General features: G+C 49.4%; 1 protein-coding gene across 4 annotated transcripts in view; it reads right to left on the bottom strand.

The window, feature by feature from the left end:
• Positions 1–18,799, bottom strand: part of GARNL3 (GTPase activating Rap/RanGAP domain like 3) — a 125,652-nt gene that overhangs the window by 41,930 nt on the left and 64,923 nt on the right. For all 4 annotated transcript variants that reach the window (XM_090274744.1, XM_090274745.1, XM_090274747.1 and 1 more), the window contains exons 5-9: positions 14,808–14,907; positions 12,996–13,114; positions 9,577–9,641; positions 7,240–7,303; positions 5,268–5,294 (exon numbers count right to left, since the gene is read on the bottom strand). In XM_090274744.1, the coding sequence (XP_090130870.1) occupies positions 5,268–5,294; positions 7,240–7,303; positions 9,577–9,641; positions 12,996–13,114; positions 14,808–14,907 (375 nt within the window). The remainder of the gene's footprint in view (positions 1–5,267; positions 5,295–7,239; positions 7,304–9,576; positions 9,642–12,995; positions 13,115–14,807; positions 14,908–18,799) is intronic.

Genomic DNA, 18,799 nt, shown 5'->3' with positions numbered 1-18,799 from the left:
TTCCATGTAGAGCAGAGACGAGGCAGGACTTGCACTTGGAGCTCTTCCTCAGCTCCTGCGGTGGCTCTTTCCCATCACGCAGGTTATCAGCTCCAATGTCCATTCCAGAGAGGCCTTCCCTGATCTCCAGGAATGAAGCCACCCTCCCCCACTGTTATTCTCCATCATAGCCCCTGGCTTATTTTCTTCAGAGCACTGTTCACACTCTGTAATGCTTTTATTACACTTGCATAGTTGTCTGCTTCTGCCACTAGACCCTAAGTCCTGTGAAGGACGGACTGGAAGCGTCTTACTTTCTGTGGAATCTGCAGGGCCCACCACGGTGCCAGGTATACTGAGAGGATGTGTAAAGATTCAGGATAAATGAGAGGAGAAACAGAACTGGTCAGACACAACCAACTCATCACAAGCTGCCTCCAAACTAGTTTTTGGTAAATTTCTTAGAACTTTCTCAGGTATCTCCATCCACGTTAGGGTTCTATGCTTCCTAACTTTTCTGTTTTGGCAACGATGACAGCAATCCCATGTCTCCCATCCCCAGTGGTCCCTTGTAGGGGACCACTTTGTATGGTTTTGGGAACTGTAGCCCAGCTGCAAGCCAGGCCCTTAAAAGGCCTGTAAGACTCAACCAGAAAACCAGGAAGGCCAGAGGCAGGCATGACTTGAAGGCCACTCACAGAGAGGGTTCCCGTGGGAATTAGATTTAAAGAATGCATATTATGCTTTGAAGCTTGCTCTGTTTTTCTTATCTCTTAGCTAACTATTAATAGTATGTGGCATCAAACGCCTGGAAAAATGTATGAAGCTTTGCACCTATTGTCAGTATGGCACCAGGATGTCTAGCAGATTCTGACCCAGAATGGTCACTGGGTTCCTTACACCGTTACCTGTAATCAGTAACTGTTAACTGTAACCCACGCGTTTGAAGCTGACTGGTAATTTATGATCCTGACCTTGTATCTCCCGAATACCCTCCTCAATAGAAGGGACTAGGACGGGACATTCGGGGCTCTCCTCCTCCCAGACAAAAGACAGTGTCCGGGTAACTTTGTTCTCTCTCATCCGTGATCCTGAAACCTCTGCTGGACAGGGAGTTTCCACTGAGCTGGGGAAGCTTGGAGGCAGCCTGCCTCAGTCCCGTAAAGAGCGCCCACAGTAGTTTGGGGCCTGACAGAGGACCCTCTCAGAATAACAAGCAGGGACTAAAGCAGAAGCTCTCCAACCTGAGCGGGCATCGGAATCCCCTGGAAGGCTTGTTAAAATCAAGAGTGCCGGGCTGCACTTCCAGGGTTTCCATGCCAGCAGTGGAGTGGGGCCAAGAATCAGTATTTCTGACAAGCCCCCAGGTGGAGCTGAGGCTGCGGTCCAGGGACCCGCTTTGAGACCCACTGGACTAGAGCAACAAGCCCGCAGACTGCCTGGAGGCCTGGGGTCAGGTCCAGCTGATCCGACCGCTAGCAGGCCAAGGGCAGAAGGTGTGGGTCACTGACCAGAGCGACGAGCCACGAACTAACAGCCTGTTAGAACCAGAAGGGACGCTGAGGTCCACCGAATCCACGCTTTGGTTTTACAGACAGGACAGCTGAAGCCCGGGGAAGGCGAGACTTGCCCAGGGCTGGTGCTAAGTGAACGGCAGGACTGAGCTGGAAGCCGGGTCTCCGGTGCTCCTTCCAGTCGCAGGGCACGGTCTTCTCAGGACAGCTGTGAGCCGAGGGAGGCCGAGCCACAGGCAGAAATGGGGGCCCCCTGCTGCCTGATCGCTGGCCAAACCTCGTAAAAGCTTTCACGGGACGCTCTGGGACTGGCACCGGCTACCAGGACCCTTGCCAAGGACCCGTGCCAAGCACCCGTGCCGCTTTGGGGGTGGGGTGTGCCAGAGACTGGTGTTGCAAGGCCTCGATAAGTACAGAAGTCCTCACTTAACGTCTTCTGTAGGTTCTTGGAAATTGTGACTTTAAGCGCGATGACTTATAATGAAACCAATTTTGCCACAGGCTAATTAATACAAACAAGAGAGAAGTTCCTACGGCCTATTTTTGGTCACAAAGCCATCACCAAACTTTTAAATAAAGACCCAGAGTGGTTCTAATATTAAACACTGAAATCAAGACAAGTGATACATACACTTAAGAACGATAAATAAAAACAAGTCAGATCATCATTTTCCCACTAGCTGGCTTCCGTTCAGGGCGGTGATTGGCCAGAGCCTCTCCCGGCAGCTCAGGGCAGAAGGTAGGCACCAACTCTGGATATGACGCCCTTCCGTCACGGGCGCGTCACACACTCCCTCAGACCGGGACAGTGCAGACATGTCAGTTCCCCTCCCTTGCACACCTTTGGGATGTGGGAGGAAGCTGGAGTCCCCAGGGGAACCCGTGCAGGCAGGGGGAGAACATGCAGGCTCCGCACAGACTGTGGGAATTGGCTGGGTTTTTTTTCCCATCAATGTTACAACGAAACGATGGGATGAACTTCCATTGTTTAAGGCCCTGCTGTGATTTGAAATGACACTTTCAGGGTCTCATTTAGGGAATGTCACTGCTAGGCCTCCCCAAGTGATGTCAATGACTACCCCAGAGTTTCCACCTGTCTTCAGAAATCAAGGCAGTGCTGATGATAAGGGACTATATTTCTGGAGAAGGTGGTTTTTAGGGGGCTCTTTTAGGGGGGTAGTTTGATTTGGGGGTACCTGACCATCACAGATCATATTCTAACAAACTGTTCACCCTAAAATCCTGAGTGCTTCATGAGGCTGCTGGTTGCAGCTCTGGGACTTGGGACGAGGGGACTTGCCCCGGGTCCACTCCTGGACCCCCAGAGGGAGGTGACTGGCGGGGGGAATCCATGGGATCTGCTCTTCTTGGAACTGAAGTCCTGCTCAGATACTTCCCATGGAGATAATACGGTCATATTTGTAATTCCTACTTACACGGGACTTTCCATTGTTAAGTTCTAAATCTTCTGGTACAAAACTCAACATAATTATTAACCAAGGTATAGTTGCATTCTTGGGAATAAATAGCATTCTAGGAATTATATTTCTTCTGAGAAAAGCGAACTATGAGGGGAAACCAAAGTCCCAAGGCTCCCAGAAGACTCTCTGGGAACCCAGCAATGAGGGCTTGTTTTAAAACTGGACGCCCCTGGTTCCTTGGGCTTATGTTTAGGCCATGCCTCCACATGTCTGTGATCCACACAGAAAAGATGGTTCCACACATCTGTCACCCTGTCCACGCATGTTACAGCCTGGGACACCATGCTGGCTCCTGGGGGCCCCTCCATGCAGGGACCAACGAGACCCGGGCTGCAGGGCACCAACAGCTCCTCACTGGACGGAAGGCCTTTTGGGGACGTCATTCATGTTGTTCATTGCATTTCCCTGCCCGCCTTCGGAGCTGACAGTTATCAGTACAGCCAGTGGAGCGGGGCCAGTGCTCCCGGCTGAGAGGCCGGCAGGATGGAGTCGGCCTGCCTGGGCCCGCAGCTCTCGGGGAAGCCCACGCCGCCTCAGACGCGTTTGGGTACGTGCTTGTTGTGCATGAGTTACGCTGTCGTGAGCGCTCTTGTTCTTTCGGGCAAACACCCCCTTAGTAAGGAAATAAAATTGTGGATAAAGAGGTCAGCTACTTATTTTTGAAAATTTGGGAGACCCGAAAAAAATATGAGTGGATATAACAGTTAACAGGGGTTCTTTGAGGGAGGGTGGAAGTGGGGGAGGGGGGAGCTTTCATGTTTTCCATTTATCAAGTTCTGTAGTGTTGGTTTGGCAGAACACAAATGGAGAAGAAAGGCTGTTGGGTTCATTGAGGTTCCCCCAAAGCCTCGACTCACACGTGGAACACACGTAGTAAGAGCTCAGCGAATATTTGTTGAATCAATGAACGAATGAATGAATATACACATAAATCTTTGTTTATAAGAACTAGGATTATACTGTAAGTATTGCCCTGTGAATTGCTTCTTCTTCATTTTTCTTTTTTTTTTTTTTTTTTAGTAAGTATCATATCATGGAATTGTTTCCATGCTAGTAGATAAGGCCTGCCTCATTCTTTTTAATGGCATCACAATATTTCATAATTCACCCAATCAATACATAATTCACTTATTCAACCAGCAAATGTGTAATCTGCGCCCTCTCCCTGCACTATTCTAGAACCTGGAGACACAGCAGTGAACAAAACTGAGTAAGTCCCTATTCTCAAGGTGCTTACATTCGAGTGTGGGCAACAGGAAAAATAAATCAGCAAACATACGTGTGTTAAGAAGAAAAGCAAAGCAGTGCGGAGGGGCAGAGGGTGAGAGACAGGGCGCGCTGTGCTAGGGTGACCTGGAAGGCCTTTGTGATCAGAGAGCCTAATCAAGGGCGCGTGTGGCCCCTGAGGACATCTGGGGACGCTCCTCCCAGCAGTGACAGCAGGCTCTTCCTGAGAGGGTGGAAGGAGAAGGAGGTCAGTGTGGACGGCGTGGGGAGGGCTGCGGGGCATCAGGCCGGCCCCCACAGGCCATGGTACGGACTCTGGGCTTTACCTTGAGTGGGACGGGGAACCACTGGAGTTCTGAGCACAGGGATGGCCTCACCACCCTACGGAAACTAGAAGAGAGGCGAGCGGGGGCAGGGAGACACTGCAGAGTCCAGGAAGAGAGGACGGTGGTGGTCGTAGTGGGAATGTCGAGACACGTTTGACTTAGGGACATATTTTGAAGCCATGTCAATTGGATGTGCTGATGGATTAGATACAGAATATGAGAGAAAGAGAGGGGCCAGGATTTGTCCAAGTTTGTCCTGAGCAATTGGACGAATGAGATCGGTATTTACTGAGAGATGTGGGTAGTGTGCACGAACTGTACTCTATTCACTCCAATCGTCTATAATATTTCAGGTGCTTCCCTATGTTAGCTATGTACTTAGAAAACACAATACATTTTTTAAGTGGGGCAGCAGGGATTAGAAACACACCAATAAATATGGCATTCTGTAAAGCGAGGGTATAATAAAGTGCAAACACCCTATCTTTAGTGGAAATTAAAACCTATTACCCACACTGATCACGAGGTTAAAGTCTGAATATGTCCAAGCAGGTTTAAGGAGCCTGATTGTTTTTGTATCTTGGTAGCTAGCTGCGTAGAAAATCCTGAACTACATCTTGACAAGCCATGCCCGCAAAGAGACTCCCACCGTGGGAGCCTGGCGAGCGGTCTGGCCGGAAGCACGTTTATAAACACAGAGGCAGAGCACAGAGGGACAGGTAGTGTGTCAGACTACTCACCTCTTGCTCTTCAAGAACCAGCAGGTCCTGTCAAATAAAGTTTGAAAAGTCATGTCCATGCTTAACAGGGGTCATTTGATTCTGACTTTCTATGCAAGCCATGCGTTAGCCTACTGATGTTTATACCACCCCCTCCACCCCCTCAGAAGCGCTTTTAAAATTCAAATACAGCTCTACAGATTCTTGTAAAATGCCCGGTCATTTCAGAACGTCCTATTAGACCACGATTACCTACAAAGATAGTGCCTAGCAGTGGGAACGGACACAAAGACACCTGGGTTTCTCTAGCCATTTAAAGCTAGCTTATCACACACCGCTTCCGGAAAGGTCCTGCCCAGAAAAGTGCTACCAGAGCAGAGCAGCCAGAAAGAGTAAATAGCACTTTTAAAGAGCATACGCCGCCTGCTCTCCTGGTGGAAAGATGCCTTCTTTCTAACGTGATTGGCTTGTTTTCTGTTTACTTTTGGACCCAGGGATTTGTAAGGACGCTCTCCCCTAGACCCAAAGCCTGTGGCTTAAGGCTTCTGAAGGGACATCTACAGAAACCAGACAACAGGCGTGAAACTGCTGCTGAGTCGAACACTCACATGTACACAGTTATGTGTGTACACACACACACTACACACACACACACGGAGGATGGGGAAGGCTCATGCATAGTTACTTGTTAAAAGAAAGAAAGCCGAAACATGCATGCAGGGACAGCACAAAAGTCTTGTTTTGATATAAACAGGCAGGAGGCTGATGTATCGACTTGTCCTGTTATTTTATGGAGAGAAAGGGAAGGGTAACTGAGCACAGATGAATGAACTCAGCAGCGAGCTGCACAAAGAAGCGTCAGAGTGGGCTCTGTGGGTTTTGGGACTCAGTCTGGGGGCCACACCCAGGATCCAAGGAGGAAAGGGTTAAGAATGATAACCCCTACACATGAAGTAATGAAGGCACACTGGTACCAGCATATTTATAATTCTAATTTGTTTTTAAGTTTGCTATAAAAATTCCTTAGGGGCATAGCATAGCTTACAATTGCTTCAAGTTGAGCCTCCCACACCTGCTTTTGCCTCAGTTCCTTTTGGAGTTGAGTCAGGGTACAAATACTATTTTAACAATTAAATGAAATCAAAGCGACGGGAGTTCGCAATGCTGTACGTCTGGGGCGAGCTCAGTTGCAAGCCACTAGCTTTGTTTGACGAGTGAACGGAACTGAAAGGCACCCAGGCAAAGACTGCTCATCCTCCCACTGAGTGCCCTCACGCTGTCTACTCATTCCCCAGGGGGCAGCTTTAAGTGCTGAGAGACCCTCCTGGCTCCCGGGCCTCCGGGATGGAATCCCAGCCTGCCTCTCAGCCCCTCCCCCGTCACCCGTCCTGTCGTCCCTGTCACATAGCTGTGCACCACTAGCAATGGTCGTGTTTCTATGTTTCAAGGGGAGAGCCCCAGAGCAAGGTAAAAGTTTGGTCGACATTGTTCTGACGGCCCAGCACCTAGCCTGTGACTCGGGTGCTTTCTCCCAATGCACAGTGTCTCCTCTAACAGCGCGGACCTAAGGGAACAGGACGGCTCTCTGGCCCGTCTGTCCTCTACGGCACCTGGCACAGCCTTCTGCCCGAGTTACAGCTCGGTAAGCACGTTTCATATCTTATTAATTAAAAAAAAATCTCATATTCCACATAATTCTGCATCACTCAGTAAAAAGAATGGCTTTAGGCTGGTGCGATCCTCCTGAACACACACTGTTTGGCTCATGGACAGAGGACCACATAGTTCAGTAGGGCCTCAGAGTCACCCATGGACCTTCTGAGAAACAGATTCCTGGCCTGTACCCTGGACCTAGCATATCAGAATCACAGGTGTGAGCTCCAGCATGACGATGTTTCCCAAGCTCCACAGGTGACGCCGCTGGGTACCCTCGGCTAAGGGTTACCTAACACTGATCCAATTTACACAATCATGAAACATCAAGTTCCGTTACCTTCTGTATCTCAGGATGAAAAATTTCCCTGGGGCCTTTCTCAAACTTGTCCAGATTCATGGCACTGAAACAGAATGGACAGAATGAGGAACAGTGTGGTGGAAACTTAAATACTGTGGAACGAGTCTCAGATCTTGAGAGAAGCTAAGTTCCATCTCCTGGGAAATCACGGAAGGGCCTGGCCCACGGGCGGCACAAACCAATGAAGGAAGAATCCACGAGTGACCATATGAACGTATGACAGTCACCAGACACCACACTGTACTTTCCTCACATAACTGTCCCCTCGTGACACGCAGATAAGGGAGGAACTGGCAGCATCTGCTTCAGTCAACCTTCACTGATCGTCACGATTCTCACTTTTATCTCCTAGAACAGTGGTTCAGTGACATTTACAGAGCAATTCATGATAAAGTGAAATGTAATTAAAACAGCCTGATACATCTTTCTTCTACTGGTAATTTCTCTGCCACTTAGGGCAAAAGACCGTCCTTGACAAGGTCGTTCTTTGTTGTACGTGGGACAAGCGATGTGAATCTCCGTTAGCCTAAGTCCTCCGAGGACTTATTTTTTTTGAGACCCACCCCCAAGGCCCCTGTATTTGTAAGTGAACGATAAAAATAACGGCTAATATTGTAGAGGACTTATTCCAGGCACCCTTGTTTAGTCTCTGTGAAGCAAGTACTATTTTATCTCCATTTTAAAGACGAGGAAATGGAGGCTCAGCCCAGGATAACAAAGCCGTTGAGTAGTGGAGCCAAGATTTGAACTCAGGCTTAGCTTATCTCACTCTATATTATTTATATTTTAATTTCCTCTTAAGTTTTCCAGGTCATGACTGTAACAAATGCAGACAAACTCTCTTCTTCAACCGGCAGAAACTGTAGCAGTTTTCTTTTTTCACATCTTTAAAACTCTGTTCTTGGCGCAGCTCGCTCAGGCGGTGAGCGGAGGGCTGCGAGGCGAGGGCCCCACTCCTACAACTAACTGAAATGGCAACCCCGTGAAATCCCTCGTCTTTAAGTATAAAGAAGAAAGAAGCTGGAGTAACTTCTTTTTAGGAAAAATAAAATGATTCACAACAATCCTAAGCCACTATAATTCAAAGCGTTACATCGAAAGCAAGTAAACATTTAGGAACAGTGAGCTATTTCTGGGCCCGAGAAGGCCACCCTGCTCCCGTGCTCCCGCGCCCGGGCTTCAGGCCGAGGAGAAGACGCCGAAGGCCTAGAGCGGGGAGGACGCGCTCTGCACTCCGGAGACCAGATCAAGCTTAAAAATGAGATATGACATCTTTTACTTCTTAATCCCAGTGCCCTTTTACCAGCCACACGCATTCTTAGCTGCCAGAGTCCAGTGTGTCACCGTAAGGGACCCTTTGGCAGCTGTGAGTTGTAGCTGGGAAGCTGCACACACCACCCCCCACCAACACCCAGTGAGCAGCTGAAGAAAGTGAATCGGGCAGCTGGGCTAAGCCTTCACGCTCCCACCATAGGACGCTGGTGAGCCTGGTTCCAACCCCAGTCCCCTGGTTCGGAGAGACTGAGATCGGGGTCAAACCCCCTCCCTCCTGTGAGGCTCCGACTCCTCCTACGGGGAGTGGAGATAATCACAGATCTCCTCTGTGGAGCTGGTTTAAAAATCTGCTGAGAGAATGCTTGTGAAGCACGTAGCGCGGCGCCTGACGAGCTGTTGCCCCTGCGCTGGAACAGCTGAGCTGGTGACACAGCCACAGGCCTGCTCTGAGTGGCGGCATTCACGGGCGAGACCGCCGCCCACCACGGGAGGGACCTGGAGGGAGGGAAAAGGGGTGCACGAGGGGCAGCTGGGCGTGCAGAGCTACGAGCACTCTTTCTGTTTGAAGAGCAAGTGCCTTCTTCCCTGAGAAGCATTTGCTGACCTAAGAGTTTCTATTTCAAAGCAGAAAATGAAAGGAAAGATCTTTCCTGATTTTTTGTTTTGTTTTGTTTCCAAAAACAAAGTACCTACATGTGGGCAAGGAAAAAGGAAGCAGGCAACTAGGCCTTCCTGAGAGGCTTAAGGGTGACGCTCAAAACCAGCCAGACCTGGACTGGGCCGCAGCTCCCCACACACTAGCGGGGTGACCCTGGCGGGCTGCCGAGCCTCCGTTCCCTCATCTATAAAATGTGTGTGTGGGGGGGTAATGGTACCTGCCTTATAGGGTTGCTGTGAAGATGACATGAGCTAGTGCATGTCAAGAGCTTAGGAAACTGTCTGGCATGTAGTCGAGGCTCGAGAGGATAGAAAGCTAACAGAATAATCGTCGGAAAAAACACAGAGGCTCCTGGTGTTGGGCTTCTGTTCATTAGTACTCACCTCAAGATGGACTTCACGGAGAGAGTCTTGGTGGGACTGTAGGGAAGGCATATTTTCTGGGTACCCTGGAAAGTCAAAACACCAAATCAGTGAGACGTTTGGCCACTTCTATCTCCGGAAGGGCCATCCCATGTCCTTTAAAAGAGACCCATGTCTAGCCTTTCCCATTTTTCTTCAAGGGGCATATATATGAATAAACATGGAAAAATCTTGCTCAGGCTCGACGGCCTCTCCCGCTGTCCCCCATTCCCAACATTGATGGGTTTCAGCATGACGGCACTGTTCTACGTCCGGACTGACGGCTCCCCGGGGCCGTAGGTGTTGTGGCGCCCAGATGGGCCATCTGCACCACATGAGAAGCGGGTTTGGTCTCTGAGTCAGGAGTCAGATCAGCCTCGAAGATCATAAGAAGAAAATAGTCTCCACATGTTCAGTGGGACCCAAATGCGATAGCTCCAAGTCAGACCCGTTGAACTAGAAATCACCTGACTCTCTCAAAGAGGTGTGTGTAATGTGTACTTTTACATGGATCTGCGTTTGCTTCTTGAAAGTCTGTTTCCTCCTCTCTAAATGAGTACTCACTGCAACTAACTCATAGAAAGTACTCAGTAAATATTGGGCGAATGAAAGGGATGAATGAAGGACCCACACAGTTTGAGTTGAAGAAAAATATAAACTGCCAACCCCACCAGCGCTGGGCTTCCCCTCCCTGTGGCCAGTTTCTGAAGATGTTGGCACCCCCGAGGCAGGGGCTGGATCCTCTCTGTTCCATACGCTCCCCCTCAAGCTGCCCTTGGCTTCTGTAAAACTGCCTGTGGAATGTATGGTGGGAAGAGAAGGCAGACACATATGCGTGGAGCATGAAGGTCAGGTTCAAGACCCTCCACTAGACGGGCAGGCATCTCACACAGGTGGCTGCAGTGTGGGGCAGGCTGGGGCCCGTAAACACGCAAGGCCACGGGAGTAACTCAGGTTTCAGGAAGTGGATTACATGGTATTTGAAATGCTTATTTCTATCATAATATCCCTTTATATTCAGGAAAAAAATTTAAATGTTAAATCTCTGTAATGCAAAGTACAAAAACAAAATGCTCAACCTAATGTCTTTGGCTAGTAGGAACTAGCCAAGCCCTTCCTCCCCATCTTCTCCCTTTTGGAACTTTCCAGAGTCGGTCCAATAAAATCACCTTCCAGTTCGTGTTTTCCAGTGGAACGAACAAAAGCAGAGGCAACGTCAAGTCCAGGCACATGTCAGGCAACACAAAGTGAGCACAGCGGGGACACAGACATGCACGGTGACCATCAGCCCACGCATGTGGCCCGTGCACGTGTGCACAGACGGATGTCAGAAAGGGTGCAGCAGTGATGATCTCTGAGCAGTTCTGTTTTGATCCTCTTCTTTCTCACTTGCTATAGTGTCCTGATGGAATTTTTATAAGTGTGAATCATTAGAAAAACAAACAAACCTTCCCTTTGTGTTTAGAAGAAATCCAGTCGAGATCATCAAGACTGTTTCAAGCAGGGTTATGCCTCTGACAATCTCTGTTTCATAACAGAATGTGAGCTCATGGTGGAGGAGGGGGTGAATCACCCACTTCTTTAGATTTCCACAGCCTTCGGCACTGGGTTTGGGCGCAAAGGGCTGGAACACGGACCCCTGGGCCAACGCTCCGCTTTGCTTCTCGGCGCCCTGCCCTGCGGCACTCCCTGCAGCTGGCACACACCTGGCCCGGGTCAGCGCTCTGGAGGAAGGCACGGGCAGTTCTCAATGGGAGGGGACAGATACTGTGCCCGGCCCCGGGCTGCTGCCTTCATGGTGGCCCTGGAGTCTGAAGCCCACCCCCTGCCCTCCCAGATCCCAGCCAACTGTGACGCCCAGAGCGCACCTCATTATCTTGTATCTGTTGTCCCTTCTCCCCCCCCAGCCCCGTCCCCGTTTTCCTTGGGGCTGGCTCCCTTCATCCCGCAGGTCCCTTTAAAAGTCCCCTCCTCGGAAGGCTTTCCCTGAGCTGTCTCCTCTTAAGCAGGCCTCCTGCGTCATTTTCTGCCTTTGTCCCCTTCAGAGTGCTTCTTACAATTCATGATGTGGTGGTGACGATGCCCTTGGAAGTTAAACAAGAAGCAAAAACGTCCCCCTGCATTTGCTCCACTCTTTCTCCCCTGGGCCCTGGCAAAGTCCCAGGCGAGGAGGTGGCGCGACGGTTACTTCCTGAGGGAAGACGCTGTGACGTTGAGAAGGGGTATTCCTGGAAGTAGCAGCTGTGTGAAACCTACCGCTTCCTGCCCTGGAAAGCTGAGGGTTAGATGCGGGTGCTGGGCTCCCCCGTGCCGAGGGCAGGCCTTGAAGAGGCGGAGAGGCTGCTGCAAACACATCATGGCGAGAGCTGATGACGCGTAGGGACACCTGGACTAGGAGCTCACTTCCCAGCAGGGCCTTCCACGCGGAATCTTACGTCCGGGTGGAACCTGCCTGAACACGGCGAGGGGCAGGAACTCAGTAGCTTCCAGCGTGGGTGGTCAGCTGGATGAGACGCACGAGCCTGCGACAATGCTGCCTCCTCCCATCTGGCCCGTGGCTTGCACAGGATGAGCCAGGGGCCTGGGATCAGGGCAAAGACCTCACAATAGGCAGCGACTTCCCGCAAAGGGGCAAATGGCTGGGACTACGGATCTCAGGAACCAGTGCTTTCCAATGACCCCCCAAGCCAGAGGGGACAAGCTGCATCTCAGCGGCTGCTAGTGCAGAGACCAGGGCAGCCGCTCCACGACAGAAACCGGAAGGAACCCAGAGGCCCCCCCGTGGCTCCATGGTCCTCTTCTCCGGCCACCATGAGGTCTCATAAACCCTCTTCCCAGTCACCCAAATATCTACTTCAAGAGGAGCAGGGAGGGGAAAGGAATAAAAAACACTGATTATTTGTCCAAAAGAGACAGAGTAGTCCAAAGAGAATATTTAAACCAGAAGAGACTGGGGCAGTATAACTAACAGACATCAAAAAGGCTGGGGGTGGGTGGGCAGAAAACAGCCTCCCTGTGCAGAAGCTAAGGGGCGTGGGGTAAAGGCACCGCTACTTCCTAACAGGCGAACAATGAGAAAAGACCATCATGCGCGCACTTGAGGAAACCTGCGCACAGCTCTCCAACATCATCTTTTACAAGCTTTGCTTCGTGAACAGCTATGCTCCTGGCAAGGCTGGCCCCAACTGCGGTGGCGTGGGGTCGGCCGAGTGCCAGCACTCCCGTGCGGGACATAATTCACGAGTGGGAGCTAACTCCACTTCACAGCAGATTGTTACCTTAAACCTTCTCAAAAACAGAAAAAAATTTCCTAGCCATGACGTGGAAGTTTATATAAATAGAGGCAGCACCGCACACAGGTGAAGAGGTGACGGAACTCTAGGTACGAGCCAGTTACTTACTGTTTTCCTCCAAAGGATCGCACGGTACTGAGGGACGCGCTGATTGTTTTGGTCAGAAAGGGTCACGGACAAGAGGAAGGGGCTCTTCTCGGCGTCATTTCCAATGTAATTCTGATGGACTGGAAAAGAAACAGGGTTAGAACAGGGACAATGCAGATGGTCCCCCCAGTTCCAGGTGGTGTTGGATGCTTCAGGGGGTACCTACCGGCCCTCCGCACATGGTCAGGGCACAGTGATCCCAAACCCAGCACTCTACCAATCATGCGCTCCCATTCCCCTTGCTGGTGCCTGGCTCAGGGATGAACATGTGACCTAATTCTGGCCAATGAGACAGGAGCAGAAATGCGTCAAGGGGGTTCTGGAAAGGCTTCCTTACTCTTGAGGATGGCCTCCTCTGAACTCTGGGTGCTGGTGTGTAGACGTGATGCCCGGGGTTGTTGCAACCGTCCTGTGACCCTGAGGAGGCCTGGCCTTGATGACGTCACAGAGCCTCTGAACCCACCAAGCCCGGAGCCTGCCCTCTCTGTGTATCCCTTGCGATATCCCTTATTGTTTGAGCCAGCGGGGGGAGCTGAAGGCATCCAAACTGAAGGCACCAACCCCCCCCACCACCCCACCCCGGTCATCACTATGTTTTCCAAATATTTGGGAAGCTGACAGTTTCCCATTGATTTCATTCTTCATAACAAAACACACTTTGCCAAACTACATTATCAGATTTTTTTTAAAAGGACACCATTTGGGTCTGACCACTCGTACTTTATAGCTCAAGCATCACACCTGCTACAAAGGAATTAGTCTGATAAGAAATGTATCTAACTCATTTCCAATCCTGCAATAATGATTATCCTTCCAGTTCTTCTGTCGTGAACCACCCTCCTGTTTTCTGCCTTTCCAGCTATGCTCCCGTGAGCCCTTCATTTAATTTTTAAAAATTAAAAAAAAGATTTTACTTATTTATTTTTAGAGAGAGGGCGAGAAAGGGAGAAAGAGATGGAGAGAAACATCAATGTGTGGTTGCCTCTTGTGCGCCCCCAACAGGGGACCTGGCCTGCAACCCAGGCATGTGCCCTGACTGGGAACCGAACCGGTGACCCTTTGGTTCACAGGCTGGCGCTCAATCCATTGAGCCAGTCCAACTGGGGAGAGCCCTTCATTTTAAATGTACACCGCTCTAAATGACTGAGCTCCTGCTATGTGCCAGGCATCAATCAGGCTGAGTGTTTTTCCTGTGTACCGCATTGAAACATCTGTCCAAACCTACCAGGTGGGTACCAGTAATGCCCTCACTTTACACATAAGGAAATTAAGTCTCAGGGAAGCCAGAGGAACTGGTGTAAGGTCCAATGATTAATAATCGTGGAGCCAGGATTCCAATCCCTCCCGCAGTCTCCGTGGAGGCAGGGGTCCCGACTGCCTTCGGCAGTTCCATATTGGCCCCGGAGCTCTGGAACCATTTCTTACCCTCACTGCCTTGAATTAAGTGTTCAAAACCCACTCTAAGACAGGGCACTTGCCTTGTTAAGTCTAAAGTTGTTTTTCACCCTGAAAATTCTTATTATGTCTCAAATCGCTCATTCAGATCATCTAATCCCCTTCAACTCCCTAGGGACAAAAACAACTGGCCAAAATATATACATGGGAGAAAAACTCCTGGGGCTGAGACTACAGATCTACAAAGCTTACTACTGACCTGGAAGCGAAATGCCCTGACGTCACTGTGCCTAAGCTGGTTAGTTTCACACAGACAGGGTACCAGGAGTTTTCATCCTGAATATCCTTCCTTCCCAACCACCACAATGGCACAATTACCTTGTCCTAAAAAGTACTTGAAGTACCATCTGGTGTGGTACTCTGGGTTCTCTAAGTGCACGTCTGTTCTTCTCCAGGTACCTGGCAGAGCAGCTGCGTTCTGTAATGGAACGAAGGTGCGTGATTAAGAGGCTGATTTAGAAAGTAAACAAGAAGCTGGCAATGAATCCGGGGCCAAAGAACCAGAAACGTCGTCGTTAAAAGCGTACAAACAGGGCTGTGGCCACGGGCTGCTGTTAGGAAAGACACCCAGTCCGAATCCACATCATAGAAGCACCCTGGGGTGCGGGAAGAGGGACCAAGTGAACCAGGGAGTCCAGCCATTTCTAGCTGGGGTTTCAAGTCCCTCCCCTTTCTGGGCCTAAGGGTCCAGGACACGTTTGGGAGTTGGCGCCCCCTGGGGGCACGCCCTTCTGTTTGTCACCCGGGAAAGGCACGTTTCACTGGGAATTCACCTCTGCAGCCTCTTACTCAAGTTCCTATTCTCTGTAGAATTGTAAAAATGCATCATAATACAACTCACTTAATGCGGCAAAATGTAGATAAACATAATGAAGAATCTGAATCCTCTGCCCAAAGATAATCATTATGAACGGTTTGGTATGGTTTCCGCTAACGTTTCTCTGATGTGTACAACCATACGTAAGTTTGCCCAAACGGAACCATAACAAATACCCAGTTTGAAACTCCATTGTGCCAGTGTTTCAGACAGATGTCTGGAACATACCTGTCTGGTTCGAACATGCCTCTTGATTTCCTAGATGTTTGGGGTCAGTTTCTTTAACATGTTGAAGGAGTTTCCTTGAATTCCAAGTTTCCAAAGATGGTTTTCTTAGGAATAAACGTCAAATTTTACTGAAGGCTTTTTTGGGGTAACTATTGAGAAAACAGGTGAGAGGGGGGAAATCTCAGTAACGTAATGAATTCTACTACTAGCTCTCCTGCGGCTGGAGGCGTGTCAGGTATCTGGAGTACAGCCTACTAGGTCACCGGAGACGGGCTCTGCTTTCACTGCTGGATCTGAAACACTGATCGATGGATCATGTTTGTCAGTGAGACGTAACTGGAGGTTTCTTTTCTGTATGTATCTCTGTTACGCTTTCAGGCCTATATTACTTCCTAAAGGGAACGGGGGCGCTTTCTGTCTTTCTTGTGGCTCTGGAAATACGGCCACGCAACGAGTGAGCTCTGCGTGCCACTAGCGAGGCCGCAGCATTAGCTCCACAGGGTCTCCGCCCATGTCAGGAGATCGCCTCGCATTCACCCCCGACTTTCAGGTGAGGGAGGTGAGGCTTTCAGAGTGTAAGTACATTGTCTCCGGCTGCAGAGAGAGTGAACAGCGGGGCTGAGCTGGAAATCAGTTCCCACTTGAGATGTTCATCTTTCTTTTTAAAAATCTTAACCCTGACATCATATCCTGTGTCCTTTTCAATGTTCTGCCTTTTTAATCTATCAGACGGTGAAAAAGTAGGTTAAAGTTTCTCAGTATTACTGTGCTTTTATCGGTTTTTCTTGAATTTCAAGCCATCAGCGATTGGTATGTATACTCGTATATAAAAGCTGCAACGGTAAGAAGCGTGTGAGGAGCATCTGAGGGCCCTGTATCAGACCCACCTCCTGTCAACATTTTATCCCACTGCTTCGTTTGTTCGTCGCTCTCTCTCTCCACATAGGCACACACATGCACGCACACACGTGTGCACACACGGAGAACTTTCCCTCAATCATTTAAGACTACGGTGCATAGATAATAGCCCTTCATTCCTAAAGGCTTCGGTATGTATTTCCCAAGTACAGGGATATCTTCTTACATAACCACAACAGGTCTTTATCAACGTTTATACATTCACCCCTGATACAATACGTTAATCTACCGTCTGGATTCCGGTTTTGTGAGTTGACTCAACAGTGTCCTTTAAAGCTTTCCCCTCTTTAGTACAGGATCGTTTAGTGCCATGTCTCTGTAGGTTCCCTTAATCTGGAACATTCTCACAGACTTTCTGTGTCTTATTACACTGACAATCGTGAAGAACGCAGCACCCCCCTGCTCCCTTTCTCTTAATAAAGCATTGCTCATTTGGGGTTTGCCCGGAATCCCCAAGATTAGGGTCAGGCTATGCCTTCCTGGTCAGAACACTATGAAAGTGATGCTGTCCTCAGCTTGTCGTATTTCCACATCCATCTGTTCCTTATTGGTGATGCTCATGTTATTGTCTGCTCAAGATGTTGCCTCTTAGCTTTGACCTTTCGGTGTGACTCAGGAAGGGCGGACAGTTGGATTTTGTTCCCTGTAGAATTTCTGGATGATTCATGACCAACGGCCATAAACCCCTGGCAGCACTCTGGCCCTCAGCTCTTTCCACCAGGCCCCTGCGCGGCACGCAGCGACACACAGCCCTGGGATCTGCCACCAAGCCGCCAGCATCACTGGCCGGACACAGGTGCGGGCTAGGCAGCGGGCCTTACACAGCAGACCCCAGTGGTCGGTGTCATGGTCCCAAGGCCCTGGGTCCTGGGAAGCACCAGCAGCAGCACCTGGAGAGGGGACTCTGAAGCCACCAGGACCTTAAGCCTCTCGAGCCTCCAACACCTGCATGGCACCGAGAGGCTTCTCTTGAGGTGGCAGCAGCCCAGAACTTGTTTACATGTGCACCCTTGGGCCCACTCGAGACTTCTTCAGGATTTCTGCGGTTAGGGCCCTAGAATCTGCATTTTAAACTAGCATTACAGGTGATTCTGATGAACACTGGACTTCGGGAATCACTGCTCTATACCAGGGGTTCTGGAAAAACCCACGGAAGACATGAACTTGGATGGGGCCAAAACAACCAACCAAACAAAAAACTTTCTTTTCCCCAACTTCTAACTAAAATTGAGTATTTCATCTAATTATGAATATATGCAAAAACCTGCAGCAGAATAAACAGCTCTGATAACCATGTCATAAAAAAATCACAGATATTTTCAAAACTCATTATGGCAATTGCAGACACCTTGAAATATTGTTTGTACTCTTCACTGTTCAAAATTACAATAATGATGACACTCGCTGCTAAACTTGTTATTTAATGTATTAATTTAAAAAGCATATGTATTATAGTATCATATGCTGGGCTTTAAAAATCATTTTGATAACTTTGTTTTTTAATTTTTTAAATTATTACTGTTATTCCATTACAGGTGTCCCACTTCTCTCCCCCTTGCCCTCCGCCGGTGCCCACAGTCAGTCCCCACACTGCTGTCCATGACCATGGGACACTCATACATGTTGTTCTGACTGATCCCCTCCCTTCCTTTTGATAACTGTTTCAATACAGCTGATTTCCTTTGTGACCCTTGGTACCTTGTCTTGTGCATTTAAAAACGTGATTCTGAGAAGGGGTCTACAGGCTTCACAGACTGCGGAGGGGATTCAAAGGCATGGAAATGACCCCAGATTCTAGACTTCCTGCAGTCGCCGCCCTGGCCCCGAGATGTGAATTGCCAAACTGAAGAACTGAATAAGACAGCAGCTCAGAGTGACGGATGGCAGGCACTCTGGCCAGTGGCGTGCCCATATCTCCATCCAATTAGGAGTTCTTTTTTAATCATCAAAAAGTTACCTACTTAGCGTTCATCTTCACTGAATACTTAGCTCAAGTGGGAAAAAAGCCCAACACCAAAAATGTTGCGAGTCTCGCAGAGCAAGACACTTCCCATCCCTGCTAAAAGCACACATGGCGAGGTGTAAAGGCAAGAATAGATACAGGAACCGACAAAAGAAATGGAAACTAAGCCGAAAAGAAAAAAAGACCCTCATCCCAGGACGCCGGAAGAATGACTCTGAAAATGAGTGACTTCTTAACGACACGCAGTAGAAACGGACAGTCAAGGGCACAAATCTAGGGGAGGAAAAATAATCCTCCTTCTACCGTTCTGAGTCCTTCTGGCTGGTCCAATAATCAAATCAGCGCAAGAGAGATGAACAGAAGATAACCCAAGTTATCACGTAT

This window comes from Furipterus horrens, unplaced genomic scaffold (genome assembly GCF_987537825.1).
Source record: "Furipterus horrens unplaced genomic scaffold, mFurHor1.1.pri manual_scaffold_4, whole genome shotgun sequence".
In the NCBI taxonomy this organism is placed as follows: domain Eukaryota; kingdom Metazoa; phylum Chordata; class Mammalia; order Chiroptera; family Furipteridae; genus Furipterus; species Furipterus horrens.
This window is presented reverse-complemented; position numbering and strand designations above follow the sequence as displayed.